The 20,569-nt window shown below is 49.1% G+C and overlaps 1 protein-coding gene across 1 annotated transcript; it reads right to left on the reverse strand.

Moving 5' to 3' along the window:
- Nucleotides 1–260: 260 nt before the first annotated feature.
- TFF1 (trefoil factor 1) lies at nucleotides 261–8,561 on the reverse strand. Its single transcript, XM_082460705.1, has 3 exons — nucleotides 7,133–8,561; nucleotides 3,917–4,069; nucleotides 261–3,451 (listed from the first exon to the last, which is right to left on the reverse strand). Exons 1-3 carry the CDS (start codon nucleotides 7,263–7,265, stop codon nucleotides 3,435–3,437), a joined length of 303 nt encoding a protein of 100 aa, XP_082316831.1. The 5' UTR covers nucleotides 7,266–8,561; the 3' UTR covers nucleotides 261–3,434.
- Nucleotides 8,562–20,569: the final 12,008 nt, after the last annotated feature.

A 20,569-nucleotide genomic window follows, 5' to 3' on the forward strand; every position in this document is an offset into this window, starting at 1 on the left:
GTCTGCCCCCGTGGGTGGTGGTGATTTCTTTACAGTCCTGTTCTGTCCCCCACCCGCTCCCATCCTGGCTCTGAACACGGGAAGGACGTGACACCCCAGCTCCCACCTCTCTCCCTCCACAGCCTCACTGAGCGCTGGGACCCACTGGGATGTCCTGGGCGGCTGAGGCCACACAGCACGGGCGGGCACGGGCTTGACTGCCCTCTGAGGCCACCCGGTTTCCCAGTGCATTTCCACCGGCGTCTGTTCTGACAGGTCCTCCCACACGCTGCCTGGGCGCCTCCCTCTCTGCCCTCAGTTGCCTCCACTGTCGGAATTCCTAGGGATTTTGTGATTCTCAGGAAGCAGAGTGTGGCAGAGAGCGAGTCAAATCCCTTTCCCACCCGTGCGGGGTGCTGGACGGGGCGCCCCTGCAGGAGCCCCCCATGTTCTCGTAGCCGTGCGGGTGAGCCTGAGAGGCCTGGTGTCCAGACGGTGGAGCCGTGGGATCACGCATCCACGCGGGTAAACACCAGAGGAGGTGGCCGAGCCATCGTGGACCGCAGATTTCTTTCCATGTAAGGTGGTGGTGGTGGGGGGTTTGAAGCCGCTGGCCCTCCATCCATTCACTCCCTCAGTGGGCAGGAATCCAGAGAAACAGAAGGAAGGCAGGGGACCCACCTGGCCTCCTGTCACCTGGCCTCCACCCCACAGTCTGATGCCTGTCAGCCACAAGAGTACTTAGGGTCAAGAAACCCCAATCTGTGCCTCACAGCTCCCTGAAAAGTGGCATAGCCTGCATGGTCTCTGCCCAGGAAAAGGGGGAGAATGCCCAGTTCAGCTCACTGCTGCAGCAACCCCCAGGAGACCAAGTTCACCTCTCAGAGCCAGGGGGTACGTGTGACACAAAGGGGCAGCGTGGGTATGGCCCTCGTGTCCCAGATCCCATTCTTGGCTTTCTCTTGATTGCATCCTTGAAATTATTAGTAAACCTTGATTCTAGAGGCTCTCTGGTTCAGGAGACTCTGGTCTGATCTGTCTGTCTGCTCAATTGGGCGAGTTACTAAACATTTCTTGGCTTACCAAACGGGGATGAAGATAAGGATAAGATAACATTTGTAATGGAGTTTGTTTCGAAAACCTAAAGAAATGCCTTTTAATTCTCCCCACACGCACCTCTCTTTGCCCCTGATCACTCCTGATTCTGAGCCCAAAATTCCTCCTGAGAGCCTGAGTTGGGTGGATGGCTCTGTGAGAAGTTAGTGAAACACTAGGTGTGGTAGAGGGGACAGATTGCCCACTGTCCTTTAACAGATGAAGGGCCCAGCCTGGAGGACTCACCCTGAGGACGTTTACTTTGGGTGAGAGCTTGTCCCTGCCCGTGGTAGCTGGGATGTAGACTCACCCCTCTAAGATACAAGGAAGATACAGGCCTTGGTAAAGTCTTGGAAGATACAGAAAACTCAACCAGCAGAGGTTTAACCCATAAGGATATTTGGGTTTACTTAACATGAAGTCTGGAGGTGGGTGACGCTGGGGAGAATCAGCAGCTGAGGGATATCAAGGCTCTAGTTCTCTGGCTTTTCCTCATTATCACAGAATGGCTGCCTGAAGCACCACATCACACCCTCACACCACACAACATCCAAAGGCAGGCTACAAGGGCCATCCAGGACAGCTAGAGGGAGCTCTCCTCTTACCAAGCAGTAAAAGCCTTTCCCCAGAGCCTTCAAGTAGATGCCTGCTTCCGCCTCATGGGCCAGAGTGGAGTCCTACCTCTAATTGAAAGAGAGGTTGGGAAAGTGAGTACTTTCTCCATTCTTTATAGAGTGGAAGTCAGGGAAGAAAGAAGGGAAGGAATGAATGTCGGGAACTGGGAAATGGACCTGCTATGTCATGGGGGAAAGCCCTCCTCTCTGGCACTGGGGAACGTGGGGAGAAGGCACAGGGGACGTGACAAGCTGGACTCCAGAAAAAACTCCAGCCAAGACCCCCAGACAGGCCAGTGGCAACCCAAAGGGCATGACATAGACCCAAGGACTCCCTTGCTCCACAGCCGTGGGGGCTTGGTCCCCTCTGTCCACCCAGCTCTAAGGAGGGGCAGGAAAGTGGGAGAGAGAGGGTTCAGAGAGACTGGCGACTACTACCTGCAGAAGCTGCACTAAGTACCGTCACACACTGCATTTCCAGAGGTGCCGGAGTAAACACACGTAGTTTATTTTTACCTCTCACTAACAGGTGAAGATTGTGAGAAAGATCAGATACGCTTCGGATTAAAAAAAGAGAAGCCAAAATTTCTCTGCACGTTCTCCCGTGAAGGTCACGGCACACGCATGACACATATACTATTGCACACACACGTATGCTGCTGTGTGCGTGTGCTGGCGTCCCCATCCTGACGCTTCCGCATGTGCAGTGTATCTCCTGGCCCCCGGGGCCTCTGTACTTACTCGTCCTGGTGGCCAAGGGTTGCGAGTGGGTGATGGATCTGCCGGAAAATTGGGAAAAAACTGGTCGCGCAGAGGGCAGTACCTCCTTCTGGGGACCAGCTGGCTGGGGAGGGCGGGAAGGCGGGGCTCCTGCGACCCCAGAGACAGGCCCTGGGAGGAGGCGTCCAGGAGCACGGCTGGCTGAGCTGAGCTCTCTGGAGCAGGGCTGACTGCCCCGGGGGCCCTTGAGGCTGCTCAGCCCAGCACTGCCCACCAGGGTGAGGCATCTGCCCAGGTCCAGGCAGGTCCGACTGGCTCCCTTCCGTCCTGCCTGTGTCGGTGATAAGGGGGCACCGTGGCCTCCGTATCTCCCACCCCACCCCCCATTTTGTTCTATTTTCCAGTTTGGAGCTCAAGAGTGGGGAGCCAGGCGGTTGGGTGTTTCCTCAAGACGTCAACCCGCGCCGTCCTCTGCAATTGTTTTTTATTATTAACACTTGCAGATGCTTTGCGATGGATTTGCTCTCCTAAGTCAGTTTCCATCCGGGGGAAGTGAAGACGTTGCCAGGCAATTTTTATTACCACCATGAATACGTAAAGAATGTGAGTAAAGTTTGGTGCCTGTTTTCATGATTTGACAAGGGTGTGGCCCCGAGTTGCTTCTGACACTTTGCAACCCAGTGGCCTTGTGCACGGAGGCCAATGGCTGATATCCATCGAGAGAGCCTAACGCAATTACAAGTCACGCTCTCATCTGGCCCAAGATAGCCTGAGTTAATGTGTGAGAACCCAGAGGTGCAAATACCGCATTTCTCTCTCAAGGGGAACATCGTTTCTATTTTTGAAAAGAAGTACCAGCACAGAGTAACATTTATCTCTTTTAATTTTCAGGCTAATTTTGGGTACGAGGAATCAGAGCAGTCAATCCAGGCAGTGAGTTCAGGCTCAGAGGACCCCGAAACATCCGGCCAGAGATGGAGCTAAGACCCCGGCGCCGGGCTGATGCCATCCCTACTGGAAAAGCATCTAAAACTGACACTCCCCTGCAAAGGTGAAGGGTGGGGAAGATGAGATGCGTTAGCAAGAATAAGTATTTTCTTTCACTTTTAAATAATTACAGAGAATTTGCTTAAAAGCATCACTGGGAACATTCTTTAGAAAACAAAGATTGTCTTTATATTTTGTCATTCTTTCCACTCCCCACCCCCAAGCAAGTGATGAAGCGTTACCAAGGACAGTTCTTCACAGATCTGTGGTTAGAGATGTGAAGAAAAGCCAGGAAAAAAATAGGGTGCCTCACCCAATGGGTCTTTCGCCCCTGTGTTTCCATCCCCCAGCCCTGGATTCAGACTGATTTAGGCAAAACCACTTCTTTCTAGTCACCCCTTGGCCATTACTCTGGGCAAAAACACAGCTGGCAATTCAGAGCAGGGTCCCGTGGTCCCATGTGGTTTTTTTTTCTCACTAATTCTGCATCTTCAGACCCCATGGTGTTGTCATGGCCTTACCTTCTGAAGGTTCATCAATGGCCACAGGATGGAAGCACCAGGGGACTCCAAAAATGTTGCTATCAAAGCAGCAGCCTTTATCTTTGCACTCCGTAGGTGTGATACCGGGTTCACCACAATTTACCCTTTGATGGGGTCCCATCTGACACGTCTCTGAAAGTATATGGGCCAAGAGGTGAAGGTAAGTCGTGGACTGAATCCCTCCCTGTTATTACCCACACTCCAGCTCGCTTCCTTTCCCCAATTAAATCAGCAGCCAGCGGAGCAGTTGATGCAGACCCAGGGCTCCCCATATAAGAGGAGACCCTGTCCTCATTTCCTGATGTGAAAACACTGAAACTCTGGGAAAATGCAAGGTGCCTGGGATTTGTAAACTTTGCACCTACCTAGATAATCTACTCATTTGCTCATTAATTTCAACAATTATTAAACTTTATTCACTCAATCAATAAATATCTGTGGAGCACCGCTTGTGGGTGCTAGAAACAGGAGCCAGCACAGCAGAAATAGACAAGGATCTATTTATCCCCTCAGGGATGAAGTTCATGCCAGGTCCTGTGCAGGGAGATAGGGACCCAGAAATTAAAAATAGAGACGTTGTTGTTAAGAAGCTAACAGTCTGACAGAGACGGAAGCTGAGTAAAGGTGCAAAACGGCACAGTGCAACCAGCCGTGGGCAAGCCCAAGAGGGGAGAGTGACAACAGGCTAAACAAAGCAAGGAGGGCTTCCTGTAGGAGGAGGCTGACCAGGTGAGGACGAGGCAATGGGTATTCCAAGCAGAGGGAGTAGCGTGTTCAAAGGTGGTGGAGAGAGAGAGCAAAGTGTGTTCAAGGTAAGATGGGGAGTCAGGGTGGGGTGGTTTGGAAAAGCCAGGCTGAGGGCTGGAGTGGACGACTTCAGTCCAAGAGTAAAGGGAGCCACTCGGAAGCTTTAAGCAGAGGAGTGACGACATTGACCCAAAGTGGAGAACACTCGCGGGCGGCTAACGGCTCCCACGTGTTCTAGATGCAAGATCTGTAGGGTCTGAACTCAGGGCCAGAGTGTAGGGCTCTGAGAAGGCATACTGCTCGGACCGGGTGGTGGGCGGGTTGAGGCAGGTAGCAGAAGAGGAATCCGGAACCCTTACCCTGTTTTGGGGGGGAGGGGGGATGCTTCGAAGGTTAAGGGCTCCACTCTGCACGTGGGCTCGGCGTGCTCGTGGATGAACGCCACCAGCTGGGCTCCAGAGAGAGGCCTGGCCATGCAGCCGCTGCATCCACTCCAGGACCAGACTCTGTCCCCGGGTGAAAGGGACGAGCAGCAAGGCCTTGGGAGTGTGGGTGGTAAAGAGACAGGGAGGGAAGGAGCTGGAACAGAACAAGGAGGACCGAGGTTCAGGGCAGACGTGGTCACGAGCTGGCCTTGACCTGGAGCATCTCGCTCTCTGAAGAAGGCAGTCCAACCAAAGACAGCTAGATGCCCGGCCTCTCCTAGACTGAGAGGCGGGATGCTCGCATTTGGTCCCTTGTGAAGTCCAGCTGAGCATCCTAAAGCGGAGCCCATCACTCGAGCTGGTCTTTTTTGTATTGACATCTGAGGATCGCCTCCAGCTTTCTTTGAAGAAAAGGTTCTGTGGCTTTGCAAAAAGATGTGTGTCCATCTCCCACTGGCGGTGCAGCCTCTTGGGGACATCAAATCCCCCCAGGGTCTGGCCTCCCCAACGTAGAGAGAAGGTGGTCATTGCCCACTCCACCGGACAGGGTGGTGGGAAAGGTCAAGACAGGCTGTGTGTGCAGAGCTTGGACCACAGTTCTTTTGTCCTTTCTCTCCCTGCAGGATGTGATGCAGCAGCCAGGGGGGCGGGGCAGGGGCCTGCATTGCTGGGTAACCTGACCCCCTCCCAATTGCCATCCTAAAAGGGAACTGAAGATTTCCAAGAGTTCTGTCCACAACAGGAGTCCATCTTGCCCACTGTTTTCTGTTACATAACAGGACTAAATGGAAATGATTTCCAGCCAGGGCTACACTTGTAATTGGATGGAGTTTCCTAGTTTTCTGTTGTCACAGGATCGCTGACCCTGTGAGAACCGTAGAGAAAGGTTGAGCCTTGGGCCACAGGGCAGGGGCCAGTGGGTGGCCAGCAGCTGGTGTGGAGAGTGGGGACCAGGGCTAGGCTGCCCAGCCTCCCGGAAGCGGACAGTGCAGTGGGCAGAGCTGGGGACTGGGGTGGCAGGGAAGATGCAGACAGACTGGGGGGCGGCCGGGTGCAGACCACCCTCCTCCATCCCCACAGGAGGTCATACCTCCTTTCAGGTCCAAGCCCCCTCCCTCCTCCTTGCCTTAGGCTGTGGGGCCTTCCTCCCCCCATCCCCTCCTCACATGCTTGGTCCTCTGTTCCTGACATGTGAGGTCCTTGGAACGTGTCCAGAGATACATGGGAACCATCCTTTTACCTCCCTTCAAACCTCTATCGGAATCCTCATTTTGAAACCTTTGGAAAATCCTTCTCCAGCCCTCTCCCTTTAAAAGTGTATCTACCAATAATAAACAACGTTTATTTAGCACTTTGTAGCTTTTCCCAAACATTGTCACACATGATTTTGTTGACAGCCCTCTAAAGCTGAAGATTGACCCTGTTCTGCAGATAAAGGATTTGAGACACAAACACGTTCAAAGGAAGCAATAGTGCCCTCCCCCCTTAATTCTCTCATTTGGTGACACCCACGGACTAGGCACTGACGGGACACATGCACCAATGGGACAGGTGGTCTGGGTTCCACGGAACAGGGGGCCCAGGAGAGCCCACAGAACCTGCCAGCAGGGTTCCCAGGGGACGCCCGTCCTCAGAAGAGGCTCTTAGAGGTCTGTGTGGACCTTGAGTGGGTCCAGCCCCAGGGGTTTGGCTTGGGCATTTGGAAGAGCTATTCTTATTCCCAACATCAAAGATAGCTCTTTGAAATGTGATACTTAAGAGCCCCAGAATATTCGAGCATCAATACTGAAGAGAGATGCCAACCGAGGCTGCTACTTTCTCACCGCAGTCCCCAAAGCTTTCACAGGCCCCTCCACCCTGCTGCTATCTTCCCCTGTTCTGCCTTCCAGAATCTTTCCAGGGTCTAGAACAGCCCCTGGCACAAAACAGCGCTTGGCTCAAAAGTACGTTGTGAAACCATGACTCCCAGAGGCGGACCCCTGCCCCGCGTGCCCACCACAGAGCAGGAAGGGGGGTGTCTTACCGGCCTCGCCCTGAGCCAGGCTGCTGAGGGCCAGAGCAAAGACCATGACCAGGACGCAGGTCACCTTGGGCTCCATGGCGGCTGTGACCTTCCTCCTCTGTCCAAAGGAGACCACGGTCAAGGATGAGTGCATCCTGGCCCTCGATCTTATACCACAGGGTCTGTTTGCTTTTTAAAGAGGGTCAGATAACGTTTGCCTAGGGAGGGCCCTGACACCCTTCATTCCAAGTAATCCCCACTGATTAAAAGGTGTTTCGTAAATGCAGCCAAGCCAAACTGACAAGTTTGCTGATAGAGAAAAATGCTTTATTGCACGGTCATCTTGGTTGAGGGAGTTGAGATTCAGAAAGTCCCTCTCTTATCCTGTGGCAGTCTCCTCAGTCACGACCTGGTCCAGCGCCTGAGCTTTTCCGAGACCCTCCTGCTAAGTCAACAGTACACTCACTGGAGAGTGAGTCATAGGCGAGATGCCCATGCCAGGCACAGCATGTCAACAATGGCTCACCGGTCCCCCATGGCGATTCAGGGACAGACAGGCAGACAGGGACAAGTGGGGCCCAGTGGCCCAGCCTGGTCCTTTCCAACTGGGCATGCAACTATTTCCAATGGTTTTAAGGATCCATGTGCCTGGGCAAAATGACCTGGAAATACCAGGAACTGGACTTCAAACTTCTTCTTTTCTCCACTCGTTTGTCTTGTCAGACTTTTCCATGGCAAATTGGTACACGAGCAAAGCACCCTGAGGTTCTTCAGCACCCTGGCCCTGTCCAGAGAGCCATGCCCTTCCGGTTGGCATGGGCATTGAAAACTCACAAATGTTCAACATCCCACTTAAAGGAATTGTGGGAGCATTTTTACTTATTTACCTAAATTAATTAATTAAATTTTTTTTTTGCTTTGCTTTTCCCTTTCCCAGTGGAGTCCTTTTCACAGTGAGGTTGTGTGTATGAGAGCTGACGTGACACTGATGAAGTAGCAGGCTCTCCCTCTAGCAGGGGCCCTGCATCGGGGGGGGGGGTCCCTTTCTCAGGTCCTCAGGGTGCGGCCTCCCTGACCCTGTACCTGAAGGGCCACCTCCAACCGCAGCGTCCCAGGTCCCTCCCATGCTCTGCAGCTCTCACTACCTTCTAAGGGACACAGTGATTGGCTTACGCTCTGTGCTTGTTATTTATTGACACCCTCGCCCCACCAGTAGAACGGAAGGTCCACAATGCAGGGAGCTTTGTCTATTTTGTGCGTTCAGGTGGCCCCAGCACCTACGACAGTGCCTTATTCAACAAATATCTGTTGAAGAATGAATGAATGAACAAATGAATGAATGAATGAATGTAAGAGAAATTCTTTTCTTCAGTGAAAGATTAGATTCGGAGGAAAATGAGTCTGGCCTTGGAGAGAGAATAACTTCTCTTGGGTGACCTGGTAAGTGTGTCCTGGCAGCCCCTCTGGGAGGGGAGCAGGGTCAGAACTGGGGCCACCACATTCTTAGTCAGACTCACCCCCAGCCCACCACCCTGGCTCCAGCTGCCGATCCTGAGCCGGGGTCTCCAGGAGAGGCCCAACGTGCAGGATTCACGGTTGTTTGTTACATCCTTCCCTGTGTGTGTCGGACTTCGCCCTTCCGAGTGGGTGGGGGGGTGGGCGGGGGCCCACGTCACTCTCCAGACCGCCTCTCAGACTTGCAGTGGTGATTCCAAGACTCCTGGTGGTCAACACTAACACAAGATCACACGATGGTCCTGTTTTTAAAAAATGACCATTTGGTGAAGAAGACAATGAGTTGAGTATTGGTCCACTAACGAGCTGGGTCACCTTGTACGAATTTTGTAAGTCCTCTTGGGTTTCACTTTTCTTGATGGAAAATAACGTGGCCTGACCCTGAGGTGGCTGGAGCCTGACCTAATTTGCAGTCCTCTCGTGCTAGGGTTCCAAGTGGGCGCCCCTGGTTTTGCATGCCCAGCAGACCTTCCTGCTTTGGGGCTAAAGTTTTGCATCTCCAGGCCCCCTCCTCACGCCCACTCCCGCTGCCTGCCCCCCGCCGACCTCCACCTCACAGTCACCCTGGTTCTGCTCAGGGGTGCGTGTCTGAGTGGGGTGAGTGGGGGTCCCCTGTCTGCCCATCCTGGTCAGCTCTCTGAGACCCTGGAGGTGGTGCTGCATCGGCTGTGTCTCCAGCCCTCACATCCCCTGGCTTTTGGTCACTGTGGTGGCACCAGCAGGACATGGGTACTCGGGAGAAAGTGAACCCAGTGGGGGGAGGTTGCCTCCTGGTCCCTCCTGGCCGTGTCGCCCTGGCCAGGCTGTGCCTCCATGCCCACCCACAGCCCCGTGGGCAGCCCTCTCCACACAGCAGTCTTCTCTGGCTCACCAAAACTGACCCCTCTCTTCATGCCTCAGGCCGAGGGGCTCACTAGCCCCAAAGAAAGGTCAACACTCTCTCCATCTAACTTTCCTTGAATTACCCAGATTTGGAGTGACAGGCCTGCTTCCTGCAGGGCCTCTGATTGACATGGAAATTGCTACCAGCAGTGACCCTGTTAACCGACCCTGGAAATAAGACCCAAGGTTGGCTCCCAGGGCATGTCTCCTGGTTGGAGAGGTGGAAAAAGGTCCCAAACCTACCAGAGGTGATGTGGAGTGAAGTGTGAGGTAAGGTACCTGGGAGCATGAGTGTGAGGTAAGGTACCTGGGGGCATCTCGTTTCCATGGTAACATTCACGTGATAAAGATGGGGGTCAGCTGGCTTCTTCTGAGAGCTACACAACATTCAAGAAGGAAAGAAGGAATGGAGGAGTGAGAGTGTCCCTCTGGGAATGGGACAATGGAGAGGCTTTCCCAGCTAAGCGCCCACTGTTGCGAGGCAGTGAGGGCTGGGCTCAGGCTGGGCCGGGCTGCTGGATTTGCAGCACCAGTTAGATGTCCATCACGTCCCACTTCCTTACACCAAGGTCTTGGCCTTGGAGAGCAAAGAGTTAAACTCTGAGACATGGGGTTGGGAAGTTTGGGCAGAAAGGTGAGGCCGAGAATTTGGGATCCTGAGCAAATACCCTGACCCTTCTCCCCCAGCAGAGATGACCCCTCCACCCCCATCTGAGGCCAAGCATCTCTCCTCTCCATAAATGCTTCCATTGACCATTGACCACCCAAGGGCTCACACAGGATGTGGACACAGGATGGGGCCATCTCCACATCCCGCATCGCTTCCAGGTGCATGAGGGTGAGACGCCTCATGGCCCAGACACAAGCATTGGCCTGCCAGGGTGGACAGCCTGTGCCCAGGAGAGTTGCAGAGCTGCATTGGCAGGATTCTGGGGAGGACTGAGGGTAGATTTGGGGGTGTCAGACCACAGAGGATGAGGTGCCATGCTCAGAGGACTGACATCATCACACTCCCCAGGATTTGGGGCGGATGTGCTGGTCAAGCGCACAGGAGGCTATGACCGTCCTGCGAGTGGGTAACCAAGCCCTGGGCTTGAAGGTGGCCAAGAGTTCATGCAGTGGAAATGCCGGAGACCCACCTTCCACCTCCAAAACGTGGCAACCTCACTACTCAAGGTGGCCCTGGGTTAGCAGCAACCCACCCCTGGGATCTCGGCAGACACGCTCCCTCCCAGGCTTCATGAAGTCAAATCTGCATTCTAGAAAGTTCCCAGGTACTTCACAGGCACATTAGCTGTGGGAAGTTCAGTGATGCTGCCGGTGAGGGGGTCCCGGGCTCAGGGAGGCTTCAGTGTTGGATAGACCTATGATGTGCACCCTTCTCGGCCACCCTAGGGTCCAACATCCCTCGACTCCACCCTCAACCATCCTCCCCAGGCTCCTGCCAATGCAGTCCTGCAACTCTTCTAGGTTCTCCCATCACTCAGATGTTCAAAAATGCCCTGGTGAGGGGCCACCAGCATCTTTCACAATCCCCTCTGGGCATCTCGAGTCTTTGTAGCCCAGAGTTGATGTGGGGCCCAGAGTCCCTCACCAAGAATGGAGGCCAGGTCCCCTTGAGGAAGAGCCTTACAGCAAAGCCACAGATACAAGTGGTGAGCCTTCCCCAGAGTGATCTGAGCCATTCACTAGTACTCGTTTGCTAGGGTTGAATTGAGTTCCCCCAAAGATGTTGCAGTCCTAACCCCCAGTATCCGTAAATGTGACCTTATTTGGAAATAGGATCTTTGCAGATAATCAAGCTGAGATGAGGTCATTAGGGTGGGCCCTACTCCATTATGACTGTGTCCTTATAAAAAGAGGATATTTAGACACAGACATACACAGAGGGAATATGATGTAAAGACACACAGAGAGAACACCATCTATAGCCAAGGGAATGCCTGAGGCTGTTAGAAGCTAGGAGAGAGTCACCCTCAGAAAGAAGCAACCCTGGTGACACCTTGATCTCAGACTTCTAGTCTCTAGAACTGAGAGACAATAAGTTTCTGTTGTAAATTCAGCTTGTGGTACTTTATGATACAGTCCTAGAAACTAATACAACCAGGGTGACTACTACTGGAGAAAGAAAAATATCTAGGCTCTCTGAAGGTCATTAAATATTAGCACTGAACTGACACTAATCCTCAGAGCCCAAATCTCCTCTGGTTCACCAAAGATCGAGCCTGTGGATTTCAGGTGCTGGTTGAAGTCTTGGTCCAAGACTTGATCTCATTATGGGTCCAGTGAGGTGACACACACATCCCTTGGGGACCTCCTAAGGCCCAGAATAGATACACTCAGTAGCTACATTTCTTCTCTGATTTTTGGAGAGGCATATTATAGCGGAAGTCTCTCTCACCAAGACAGGGAAGCAAAACCACTATCACCGTCCAGGAAGGAATTGCAGAAATCCATGTCACTATCAAGGATGTGAAAGATTCAGGAGTGGTCACTGCACATGCCCTTTGAGCTCGCATGTTTGGCCAGTGCTCAGGCCAGGTGAGTTACAGAGAATGACTACAGAGCACACGTTCTCTGTAAAGGACCAGGTAGTAAATATTTTAGGCTTGGTGGAACACACTTGGCATCTATTACATGTTCTTCTTTGTTTTATTTTTGTAACCATTAAAACACGTAGAAACCATTCTTAGTTTAAAGGTTGTATTAAAACAGGCTGCAAGCAAGATTTGGCCCACAGACTGACATTTGTCAAGTCCTTGATATAGAGTATCATAAATTTAACCAAGTGATGATGACAATTGTTGCTGATGTTCTGGATGTAATATCATTACTGGAGCAAATCCTCTGGCACCTGATATGCAACTACTGACCTAGAAAATGTTTGGTTTTCCCCCATTCCTTCAGAAAAAATCATCAGAAGTACTTTGCCTTTGCATGGCAAGGGCAGCAATATACCTCTACTGTGTGAGTTATATTGGGTTACACCAAGTCCCCTGCTCTCTGATATAACACATTCAGAGGGACCTTGAACGTTATGCTAAACATCCCGCTGGCCCATTACACTGATGACAGGATGCTATGTTGATTGCATTTGGAAAACAGGAAGTAAGATGCCTTAGCAAAACACACATGTGTCAGAGATTGGAACTGCAAAAATTCAGGGACCTGGCCTATGAGTGAGGTGTTAGGAGACCCAGTGCACTGGAGATATCCTCTTGAAAGAGAAAGATAATTTTCTGCAGCTTGTGCCACTCACCCCCAAAATACTCATGGGATTTTGAGATAATATACACGACATTTGGACATATTGTTCTGGCTTATCTACCAAGCCACCAGTAAGTTTGCAATTTTGAGTAGAGCTAAGAATCACAGACTGCTCGGCAGCAGCTGGTCCAGGCTGTAATACAAGATGCCCTGCCACTGAGCCCAGAAGTTTCTATGGCTTGTGAAATATTCATGGCAGACATATAGAGTGTACAGCACCTTTGGGAAGTCCTAATAAGTGAAACAGCACAGATCTGTCTTAGTTCTCTGTTGCCATGTGCCAAATGACCCCAAGACGTAGAGGGTTAAAGCAACAAACATTTACCGTCTTCTAGTTTCTGAGCGTTAGAGGTGCCACCACAGCTTTCCTGGGGCCTCTGGCTCCGGCTCTCTCACTGGCTGCAGTAGGTGTCGTCCAGGGATGAATGCAGAGCTCATGAATGCAAACACATCAATTTTCTTTTCCCTGTCCGTATACAACTGGCCCATGTAAAAAGTGACAATGGTGGCATATAGGATCAATCCCACGAGTTTCTGCTCACTGTGGCTGATCTGAGTTATACCACTGAGTTCCCATCAGAGGCTGGCACGTGAGCCTGGATATAGCATCATTACCCAGGAGCAGCGGCTGGCAACCTGGCAGCAAGTTAATTTGATAGGATTCCTTCCATTACAGAGGGCCAGGGGCACATAGTTTGGGTCTGGACATGCTTTCCCTCTGAGCCTGCAGCCCCTGGCAGCACCAGCACTTGTGAATTTACAGCAAGTGTAATCCAATGCACAGAATACATCACAACACATTTTAGGTCAAAGAAATAGAACAATGTCCCAGCTATTCGCTGGTCTTTCCACATGCCCACCACCCAGGAGCAGCTAGCTTCATAGAATGATGGACCTATCTGCTTGGCAGCCAGCAGTATATGCCTCAAACAGCAGCAAAATATGGGACCATCTCAAGCCAAGTGTGCCTGTCCAGAAACCAAGCAATAGAAGTAGGAGTGGCTTTTCTGATGACTAAAGGATGTAAGAAATTTTGCTTCCCATCCCCATGACCATGGCCTGAGTGGGTTGGAGTGCTGTTGCCCAAGAGAGGCTGGCTTCCACTTAGAAACACACTCTTGGTTCCACTGAACTGGCAGTGGAGATTGTACCCTTGACCTCTTCAGGCCCCTGAACCACCTGGCAGAGAATTATCAACTAGAAGGATTGGTCCTAATTCCCGAAGGAAACTGTGTAACTGCTGCCCCGTGGGAACCAGGAGGACAATGCTTGTAGCCCAAGGGGGTCACTGGTAGTACTTTCTCACTCAGGGGTCCTGGTCGATGGAAAATCAAAGCAACCCAGTAAATATAAGACCACTTAAGAACTCATATCCTACGGATGTCAAGATTTGGGTCAGCCTACCAGGGAGATAACCACATCCAGCTGGAATGACTGCAGATGATAACAAGACATGAAATGGGAAGGAAGCAATGACAACCTACTTTGACCTCTTGACCAACAACCAAAGCAGGTACTGTTGCAGCTATGTTTAATGTAAATTAAAGAAAATGACAGTAAATACTTAACAAATTTCTGGAAGGTTTAGGGATTTCTAACCCTTGTAAAAATGAGAGAAATCATCTAAATGTACATAAATACGTAGGTAGAGAGCAAATTTGACCGTGTAAAATATCTTGAACTTTGGATATAAAAAAAATTTTAACTGTGCAAAGTTAATAGTACATACAATGGACAAAGGTTTAAAAAACTTTAAGATGTAAAGATCTCACACAAAATGATTTTTAAAACCCTGGAACTCCAATAATTAAAGAAGCAAAGAACATGAACACAAAATTCTTAGAAAACAATATGCAAATGCTTAAAAATTACAGGAAAAGTGAGAAGAATGATTAGCAATCAAAGAAATAATTTAAAACAACGATAACAATATTCAAACCGATCAAATCGTCAGATTTTGATTTTTTTTATCAGAAGATTCAATGCTGTTGAATGAAGCTCAGTGAAATGAACACCTACATCCATAGTAAGTGGAAATCGGCATCACCTCTGTGGAAATCAACATGGTATTTTGTACCAAGAATCTGAGAAAGAGCACACTCTCTGACCCAGTAAATCTACTTTGGAGATGTCCTAAAGAAAGAATCCCAAGCACAGAAAAATCACTTTTTTCCCCAAGAAAAATCATTTTGCATGAAGATGTTCATCAAAGGAAATCTTAGTAATGGTGAAAAATTATAAGCAACCCAAATTACCAGTAGTAGAGAAATCACTAACACATCTTGGTTACAGCTACATAGTGAAATATGCAACCATCACTAGTGTATTTCTATGGAATTTGTAATCACGTGGAGAATTTTCATCCTGCAGTGTTAACTCAGAAAGAACAAGACAACAAAGCTTTACAAACAACTCAGTAGAAAAAAGGAGAAAAAAGAAGAAACACCAGTGGGTGTCACTGTGAAAGGGTGAGTTCCATCCCTTCCCTTGGATTCTGCTTTCCTGGTCATTGAAATGTTTCTTTTTTTTTTTTTTTTAAATCTATGTATTTTATTTATTTTTGGCTATGTTGGGTCTTCGTTGCTGCGTGCAGGCTTTTCTCTAGTTGTGGCGAGCAGGGGTTACTCTTCATTGCGGTGCACGGGCTTCCCATTGCGGTGTGCGGGCTTCCCATTGTGATGTCTTCTCTTGTTGTGGAGCACGGGCTCTAGGTGCATGGGGTTCAGTAGTTGTGACACGTAGGCTCAGTATTGTGGCTCACGGGCTTAGTTGCTCCGCAGCATGTGGGATCCTCCCAGACCAGGGACTGAACCCGTGTCCCCTGCATTGGCAGATGGATTCTTAATCACTGTGCCACCAGGGAAGTCCCTGAAATGTTTCTATAAGGCACATAATAAACTTTTATAATTGAAAAATACTGTATTTTAAAAAATGAAGTGTAATGGCTTTGCTCTCCCCAAAAAGAGAAAAAGAGGGGAGTTTCCCTGCCACCTCCCCTCCATGGGTGAGTCCGTGAGTCAGTCCTGGAGCAGGTATTTGACCTTGGAGGGGTTCCCCACTGGCCACACCCCACTGACCTGCTTCCCCAAGACCTGCTTGCTCACACCTTCCCTAAACCTTCCCTAAAGTTAAACACAGGTCTGGGGTTGGTGTGAGCTGCCCATAATCTCTTAGATTTCAGCAGTCTCACTGAGCAAAGCCACACATTCCTGCCCACTGAGTCCTCGACTCACACGGAGGCCATGCCAGTGAGGTGCAGGCTCCCCCAGGTCTCTCCACACATTCCTCCCCGCTGAGCCCAGCAATAGCCTTCACCACCCTTCTCTGTTCAGAGAGGCAATGCCAAAGCCCAGCAATCCCTTCCACTGACCAAGGCTCCAAAAACCCACCAAGTCCTAACCATGGCCTCCAAGGAATTTAAAACTAGGAGTGAGAGACAAGGAGCCTAATACCTGATTCCTCACCCCCAAGCCATCCCTGCCAGCCTCCCTGACTCTGCCAAACTGCAGCTAAACATCCTACACTCAGCTCGGCACCAGCCAGGGGTGTTCTGCCCAGCAAGTGAGCCTGGAATTCATCTGCTGATTCCTTGCCTAGGTTCCAGGAACCTGGGGTAAGTGCGGACACTGTACATTCTCCCATTGATCTGCACCTCAGTCCCCATGGTGAGGACTGGACCAGCCCCCTCCCAGTGACACTAACTGTGTCACTTCCTCCCGCCTGCTGTCCCTGGCTGGAGTCTTACCTCCTTGGGCCTTGGTGCTGCACCTCTCCTGACCATGAGACCAAATTTCAATCCATGTCTACCCCAGACAGAGGTGTGTGGGTACATTTGTTATTTCAGGCATGAGGACTTTCCATCTGGCCGGGACTGGTGGTGAACTGTCTCCACTCCAGCAGAGGAAAGAATAAGAAGAATTACACGTAAACTACCCTTAAGTGGGGCTGCCCAAGGATGGCAGTTACTAGCCCCTGCTTTGCTCTGAGGCTGTTTCTGTGATACTGTTTCATAAGCCCCAGATTATCCTGTGGTTTAGTGATCAGTCATGATTGACCAGTAGGGAGAGTTTCATTTACTGGACAAAGGGCCTGGATTTGATCATCTCTGAAGAGCCTCACTAAACTTTATTTCAATTTTATACCTTTTGTTCATGTCTTCCCTCTACTTTTTCTAAATAGAGTTCCCGAGGTCTGGGCCCTAGAATTCAGGCAAATCTGATTGCACTTCCACTGGATGGAGTATGGTGTATAAAGGATTATGATTCTTGGGCCAAGTTTTATCTCACTGGTTGTGTCCTAAACTGGTTCTCTTGTCCCTGCTGTACAGCACCTTCTGCAGGACAGAGGCTCTGACAGCAGGTGTGGCACTGGTCAGAGGGCTGTGGAATAGGCTACCTCCCAGAGTTAGTTATTAGCATTCCAGCTTCGATGAAAACTTCACCCTGATGGAGACGAAACCACTTTTACCATTTGAGTTGCTACAAAAGTTTATGCAAAAACAAATGACAGAAAGACTTCCCTGTACCAAGGATCCTGCTTTCTCTTCCTAACAGCCCTAACATTTAGCCAAGGCCGGTTATAAAGGACGACTCGGGGACCTGGGGGTGAGGTTAAGAGAATGTCCTCAGCCCTGTGGCTCTTCAGTGGTGGGTAAGACCTAGACCAGGTGCCTTGACCCCACCTCTCACCCACCACCCTCCAGGATGGCACTGCCTAGCTTCTTGGTGAAAACCAGAGGCATCTCACCAAAGCAGCCTAATGGATCAGGTGCTGCTCACGTGCCCAAGATGTTACCACATAAAATACGAGCTGGCTTGTGCTGTTCTGCATCTTCTTTATGGTGTCACCAGCAATGTTAAAATGAGTGACTTTGGTTCTGAGCCCCATGTCAGGCTTCCAAACCTGGGGGTCCGGCAACAGGAGGAAGAATTCCTAGAGAATCAGACTTTGAAGCCTAGTGGGATTTGATAGCAGGACTTTGACAGGACTGGGGGAAACAGAGACTCCACTCTTGGAGGGCACACACAAAGTAGTGTGTGCATCAGGACCCAGGGGAAGGAGCAGTGACCCCAGGGGAGACTGAACCAGACCTACATGCTAGTGTTGGAGGGTCTCCTACAGAGGTTGGGGTGGCTGTGGCTCACCATGGGGACAAGGACACTGGCAGCAGAAGTTCTGGGAAGTACTCCTTGGTGTGAGCCTTCCCAGAGTCTATCATTAGCCCCACCAAAGAGCCCAGGTGGGCTCCAGTGTTGGGTTGCCTCGGGACAAACAACCAACGGGGAGGGAACCCAGCCCCACCCATCAACAGTCAAGTGGATTAAAGTTTTACTGAGCTCTGCTCACCAGAGCAACAGTCAGCTCTACCCACCACCAGTCCCTCCCATCAGGAAACTTACACAAGCCTCTTAGATAGCCTCATCCACCAGAGGGCAGACAGCAGAAGCAAGAAGAACTACAATCCTGCAGCCTGTGGAACTAAAAACTCATTCACAGGAAGATAGACGAGATGAAAAGGCAGAGAGTTACGTACCAGATGAAGGAACAAGATAAAACCCCAGAAAAACAACTAAATGAAGTGGAGATAGGCAACCTTCCAGAAAAAGAATTCAGAATAATGATAGTGAAGATGATCCAGGACCTCGGAAAAAGAATGGAGGCAAAGATTGAGAAGATGCAAGAAATGTTTAACAAAGACCTAGAAGAATTAAAGAACAAACAAACAGAGATGAACGATACAATAACTGAAATGAAAACTACATTAGAAGGAATCAATAGCAGAATAACTGAGGCAGAAGAACGGATAAGTGACCTGGAAGACAGAATGGTGGAATTCACTGCTGCGGAACAGAATAAAGAAAAAAGAATGAAAAGAAATGAAGACAGCCTAAGAGACCTCTGGGACAACATTAAACGCAACAACATTCACATTATAGGGGTCCAAGAAGGAGAAAAAGAGAGAAAATATTTGAAGACATTATAGTCGAAAACTTCCCTAACATGGGAAAGGAAATAGCCACTCAAGTCCAGGAAGCGCAGTGAGTCCCATAGAGGGTAAACCCAAGGAGAAACACGCCGAGACACATAGTAATCAAATAGGCAAAAATTAAAGACAAAGAAAAATTATTTAAAGCAGAAAGGGAAAAATGAAAAATAACATACAGGGAACTCCCATAAGGTTAACAGCTGATTTCTCAGCAGAAACTCTACAAGCCAGAAGGGAGTGGCATGATATACTTAAAGTGATGAAAGGGAAGAACCTACAACCAAGATTACTCTACCCGACAAGGATCTCATTCAGATTCAATGGAGAAATCAAAAGCTTTACAGACAAGCAAAAGCTAAGAGAATTCAGCACCACCAGATCAGCTCTACAACAAATGTGAAAGGAACTTCTCTAAGTGGGAAACACAAGAGAAGAAAAGGACCTACAAAAACAAGCCCAAAACAATTAAGAAAATGGTCATAGGAACATACATATCGATAATTAACTTAAACGTGAATGGATTAAATGCTCCAACCAAAAGACACAGGCTTGCTGAATGGATACAAAAACAAGACCCATATATATGCTGTCTACAAGAGACCCACTTCAGACCTAGGGACACATACAGACTGAAAGTGAGGGGATGGAGAAAGATACTCCATGCAAATGGAAATCAAAAGAAAGCTGGAGTACCAATACTCATATCAGACAGAATAAACTTTAATATAAAGAATGTTACAAGAGACAAGAAAGGACACTACATAATGATCAAAGGATGAATCCAAGAAGAAGATATAACAATTATAAATATATATGCATCCAACATAGGGGCACCTCAATACAAAAGGCAACTGCTAACAGCTATAAAAGAGGAAATCGACAGTAACACAATAATAATAGGGGACTTTAAAACCTCATTTACACCAATGGCCAGATCAGCCAAAATGAAAATAAATAAGGAAACAGAAGCTTTACATGGCACAATAGACCAGATGGATTTAATTGATATTTATAGGACATTCCATCCAAAAACAGCAGATTACACTTTCTTCTCAAGTGTGCACGGAACATTCTCCAGGATAGATCACATCTTCTGTCACAAATCAAGCCTCAGTAAATTTAAGAAATATGAAATCATATCAAGAATCTTTTCTGACCACAACGCTATGAGGTTAGAAATGAATTACAGGGAAAAAAACGTAAAAAACACAAACACATGGACGCTAAACAATATGTTACTAAATAACCAAGAGCTCACTGAAGAAATCAAAGAGGAAATCAAAAAATACCTAGAGACAAATGACAATGAAAACAAGACGACCCAAAGCCTTTGGGATGCAGCAAAAGCAGTTCTAAGGGGGAAGTTTATAGCTATACAAGCCTACCTCAAGAAACAAGAAAAATCTCAAATAAACAATCTAACCTTACACCTAAAGGAACTAGAGAAAGAAGAACAAACAAAACCCAAAGTTAGCAGAAGGAAAGAAATCATAAAGATCTGAGCAGAAATAAATGAAATAGAAACAAAGAAAACAATAGCAAAGATCAATAAAACTAAAAGCTGGTTCTTTGAGAAGATAAACAAAATTGACAAACCATTAGCCAGACTCATCAAGAAAAAGAGGGAGAGGACTCAAATCAATAAAAGTAGAAATGAAAAAGAAGAAGTTACAACAGACACCGCAGAAATACAAAGCATCCTAAGAGATTACTAAAAGCAACTCTATAACAATAAAATGGACAACCTGGAAGAAATGGACAAATTCCTAGAAAGGTATAACCTTCCAAGACTGAACCAGGAAGAAATA

Source organism: Balaenoptera physalus (genome assembly GCF_965194825.1).
Source record: "Balaenoptera physalus genome assembly, chromosome: 4".
In the NCBI taxonomy this organism is placed as follows: Eukaryota; Metazoa; Chordata; class Mammalia; order Artiodactyla; family Balaenopteridae; genus Balaenoptera; species Balaenoptera physalus.

Bases quoted from the DNA above. Each gene is read 5' to 3' on its own strand.
- TFF1 (XM_082460705.1), bottom strand. From the start codon at position 7,265: ATGCACTCATCCTTGACCGTGGTCTCCTTTGGACAGAGGAGGAAGGTC. The intron at 4,070-7,132 runs GTAAGACACCCC...ATATACTTTCAG, and splicing joins CCTGGCTCAGGGCGAGGCCG to AGACGTGTCAGATGGGACCC.